The sequence below is a fragment of the Manacus vitellinus genome, unplaced genomic scaffold (genome assembly GCF_001715985.3).
Source record: "Manacus vitellinus isolate BGI_N305 unplaced genomic scaffold, ASM171598v3 scaffold_12_pilon, whole genome shotgun sequence".
NCBI lineage: Eukaryota > Metazoa > Chordata > Aves > Passeriformes > Pipridae > Manacus > Manacus vitellinus.
Genome location: NW_021938949.1, coordinates 19,517,529 through 19,522,377, shown reverse-complemented (window position 1 = coordinate 19,522,377; position 4,849 = coordinate 19,517,529). Strand labels below are relative to the sequence as shown.

Genomic DNA, 4,849 nt, shown 5'->3' with positions numbered 1-4,849 from the left:
CCGAGCACGAGCGGGAGCCAGAGCAGGCACGGGGCCATCGCCATCGCCTCTGGGCACCCGCGTTAGACACCCGGCACGTCCAGCGCTGTGCTCGGGGCCCACTGGCTCATCCTCGCTGACGTCCACATCCACATCCACATCTCCACGGCCTGATCTGCATCCCAGAAACCAAAGGATTCGGGGAAAAGAAGCTGTCCCTGGGTATGTTAGCAAGCTACAGACTGGAGAGGTCTTCAAAGTGAATGGTCAGAAGGTCACAAATGAGTCGGTTTTCCCCTATTTTTCCCTCCCGCTGTCACAGGGCAGCTCAGCCGCAGTGGCCCTGGCCCGCGGTGCGGCAGAGGAGCCGGGCCGGGCTCAGACTCTCCATCTCGCCATCTCTCCGACTCTCCATTATCCCACAAAAACATACGAAGCATCATCTAAATCGGGTGTTTTTCAATTTGAGGCTCGATCTAGAAGGACTCTTTGGAGCGAGGGGCAGCTTTCAGCCAGAAGAGTATTAGAACCTAATTCTGGAACCCAATTATTAATGCAAAACCTCCAAACACCTTCATACTTGCAAGTCTTTTCCCAGTATCTATGAAAATTAGGGCACTTCTTTGCTCCATACATGTTAGTTGTTTCAATTTAATTAATTATATTTCCAAGATCAGGCAGCTATAGTCACTACAGAGAAAGCAGACAAGGACCAGTTCAGTCAGGGATGAACTAACAGATAGCCAGAGGGCCAAACTGGCCATTTCAAATCCTAAAAAAATCGAGCACAATCGCCAAACTTCATTAATAGATATCCCAAAGCAGCAGCACACACCTAGCTACAGGTGGCAGCTTCCAGCACTCAGGACTCAGCATCCTTGGCAGCCTCCAGCACTTCCAGCAGATGTAACAGAAGGCACATGGATGCATGTGATAATCATTTCTGTAATACATTTACACACTGAGGTGGAAATGGGAAGCACTGCTCCAAAACACCCATTTATCAGCATCCCCCAGCTCTCCCTGCCATGACAAGGGCATTTCATTCCACAGTTATTTGTCTCAATGCCCTTTCACAAAATAAGCCTGTGAATAACCTACTTGTGAGGCTGTTGCTTGAGAGATTCTGAATCATAGAATCATGGAATATGCTGAGTTGGAAGGGACCCACAAGGATCATCAAGTCCAATTCCTGGCCCTACACAGGACACTCCAAGAATCCCACCATGTGCCTGAGAGCCTTGCCTAAACACTTCTTGAACTCAGGCAGAATTGGTGCTGTAACCACTTCCCTGGGAAGCCTTTCAACCACCCTCTGGTGAAAAACTTTGTTGTGATATCCAGCCTAAACCTCAAGGACATACTTGGGTATTCTTATCAAGGAAAAAGCAATTAAATTACATTATTTACATACATCTCAAATTCGAAAGCTTCTCATTAGAAATAAAAACGGCTTACAAGCTGGGCAAGTGATTTGCATCACTGGAAGAAATAAGCACAGGCAAAAGAGAAAAAGAGATTCATTAATCAGACAAGCTGCTACTGTCTTTAAAAAATAAATTAAAAAAAAATCAATCCTCATAAAAGATTTTATTATAGGCAAAATAACTGTTCAATCACCTTACGATCAGAAATATTCAAATGAAATATCTCTGAAGGATTATTTCTTTCCACAACTTAGGTGTTTAGGTTTTGGAACATATGTATTTTACAGTGTATTTACTGTTATAGGCTTTTGCTGAAGAATCAATTCATATTTTGTACAGTACTTTTAAAAATAATTGCCAATTTTATTTTTTTTAAGTAGCCAAAGAGAGGCCAAGAGAACTATACAGACCATTCACTCTAAGCGTATATTTTCAGTTTGAGTGGTAAAAGGAGGAGACCAAACAACCACTTAAATTGAAAGCTTAAAATCAGAAAGAGGTTTTCAAATTTGGTGTTGTTACTAAAGGTTGAAAAACTTAAATAAAAAACATATACCAGTGTTACAGCACCATTGGAACCTGCATTTTGCAACACAGCTGGGATTGGACTAAACCAAGAAAATTTAGCAGGTCTGGTTTTGTAGTCAAATAATATTTTATAACAGTAAACAGTTGTTTGCATCTTTCTGGAGGCCTTTAACTATTTTCCCTCACCGGAGTCCCAAACATTAGATTTTATTAGGCAAACTGAACAGGTCAAGGTGTATAACATGTCTCTACATTTCAGTTGGGCAAGGCTACAACAAACAGTTGTGTAAGCAATGTGACAAATAAAGGGATATGCCTCAAAGTTATATGTGATTGTGATGTTCAGAGGAAAATTTAATGGTTCGGTCACCCAGAATTTCATCCCAGGTTCTTATCAGGCATGAGGATAAAGCTGCTTTGATAGAAAACAAGGTGGAACACCTTGGTCACAGGTGAAGTGAGACACCCACTTCCAGTTCTACTCATGTATTATAAATCAAATTTCCTGCTCTAACAATGTCCAATGGAATGTTCCTGGTAACGCATATTGTCCTCTAAACATGGGAAAGAGATGATTAATCCGAACCTCCAACCTGCTTATTAAATACCTAGAAATGAAAAATATCTGCTAAACCCCTGTGCTAGTGCTCACATGCAGCCACTTCCCCTGCACACGTGCAGTAGGAACTAAATCAGATAAACCCAACTGGTCTCTCAGACACGGTGCCAGATGTAGTGATGAAAAACACACTGTGTTCAAAGAGCTTCTCATTTAAAGTGATACAATAGTGTAATTCAGATCTCAATCTATTTCTTGGGAAAAAGTCACAATTGCACAATTCATTTTGTTAACAGTCCAATTTAACATAGCTTTATATGGATTTAAATGGTCCTTTCATCAGAATTTATAGATAAATCTGTTGAGTTAGCATGTGGAGAGAAATAGAAGAATAAAGTGTTCAAGGCTGGTTTGGTCAGGGCTTGGAGTAACCTGGTCTAGTGTGGAGATGGTCTGTGAGGACCCTTCCACGCAAACATTTCTGTGATTCTGTGAAGTTCATTGATTACTTTCATAGAAGAGAAATAAGATCATCTTGGATATAATGTAATCAAAGAATTGGCCACAGTACCAACTGGAAAATGCTTTTGTAGTCCCAGCAAACAAAACATAGTTTAAGGTGAATCAAATTGTCATCACTTAAATATGGAAATTTTTCTATCATTAATAATAGATAAGGTAGTACCTAAAAATCCAAGTACAAGCTACAACAGCAGCAAACCAAACACTAGGTAAACAAAGGCAGCAAGGTAAAAAATGGCCCCATCCAGAGCAATCTGTGATCTAAGGAAAAAAAAACAAAGCAGAAAAGAGTCTTGCAAAAACACGGGGAACAGGGAATTTTTCCATAAATCAAAAAAACCTCTAAATACTCAGGGAGTCAGTTGTAGACAGCAGCACATGTTTGGACCTATTCAACTGCGCCTCAGATCCTGGGGTCAGTTTTGGGCCACTTGCTCCAAGAAAGACATTGAGGGGCTGGAGCATGTCCAGAGGATGGCAACAGAGCTGGGGAAGGGTCTGGAGCACAAATCTGATGGGGAGCAGCTGAGGGAACAAAGAAAAGGAGGCTCGGGGGGGACCTTCTCGCTCTCTACAACTCCCTGACAGGAGGGTGGAGCCAGGTGGGGATCAGGCTCTGCTCCCAGGGAACAAGGGACAGGATGTGAGGAAACGGCCTCCAGTCATGCCAGGGGAGGGTTATGTTGGATATTGGGAAAATATCCAACCTAACAGCTGCCCAGGGCAGTGGTGGAGTCACCAATCCTGGAGGGATTTAAAAGCTGTGTAAATGAGGCACTTCGGGACATGTTTTGTTGGTGGCCTTGGCAGTGCTGAGTTAATGTTCGGGCTTAGTGATCTTAAGGGTCTTAGTCAACCTAAATGATTCCATGATTCTGTCTCCTATAGGCAGAAGTAATCCAGAACTGAGCATGTTACAGTGACATGTGTATTTCGGATTTATGTAAGAAATACCTGTCTTTGGTATGTTTGAGTTCACAGATCCACAGCAACATACCTGACAACTCCCCTTTTAGAACTGCTACTCAAGACTTACACCTTCTTGTGAATACTGTCTCTGGATTAGAGATGGAAGAAACTGAGACAGAAGCGTTAAATGGACCCATAAGACCACACAGGGAAGGACTGCTGGAGCTGGGATTAAAGCAGAGGAGCTTTTGAGTGCTAAATGCAGATCCAGAGTCTGCATTTGACCCGTGCTTTCATCTTTCCATGGTATCATGAAGCACAGTCTGCCTTGGTGCACTGTGGCTTCCAGCCTGTTATAAAGATATCATGGTAAGGGAAATACCAGAGGGGTTGTCCTTGGATAGAGACCAGCTATTCCCTCCTTCAGCATAGCTACTAAAAACCACTGCAGACAAACCTGGAGAGCCTGTCCTGGGTTCAGCTGAGCTTGGGCTATGGAGCAGGAGAAGGAAGGCAGCAGGAAGCGTTCTTCTCTGTACTGTGTCCAACCTGGCAGGAGAGAGAAATAAGGGGTTGATCTGGGGAAAGGCTCCCAAAATGCACATTTGGTTTAGAGCTTTGAAGAAGAGGGCAATCCCAAAGTTGTGACTAGCCCTGACCCTCAAAGCTTCATATTGCACAAAGGGAGAAAACTTTAACCCTTCCCAGAAAGCTTAATTGCAATGGGAATATCACATCTCACTGGTAATTAAGTTTTAAGTCTTATGACTGTTTTGTCCTATGCTATATCATTATAGCCAATTATATGCTGGTAGACTATAGATTCATTGCATGGCAGCTTTTAGACAGCTGCATTTATAGCAAAAACTTGTTTGTCTCCAAAAAAGGGAGAATTAAGAGAGAAAAAATGGAACAGAAAAGAAGA

At 42.5% G+C, this 4,849-nt stretch overlaps 1 protein-coding gene across 1 annotated transcript in view; it reads right to left on the bottom strand.

The window, feature by feature from the left end:
* The window catches only part of MAPK8IP3 (mitogen-activated protein kinase 8 interacting protein 3), an 85,137-nt gene that overhangs the window by 72,798 nt on the left and 7,490 nt on the right, over window positions 1-4,849 (bottom strand). Inside the window, exon 3 of the mRNA XM_029965997.1 lies at window positions 4,382-4,473. Within this exon, the coding sequence (XP_029821857.1) occupies window positions 4,382-4,473 (92 nt within the window). The remainder of the gene's footprint in view (window positions 1-4,381; window positions 4,474-4,849) is intronic.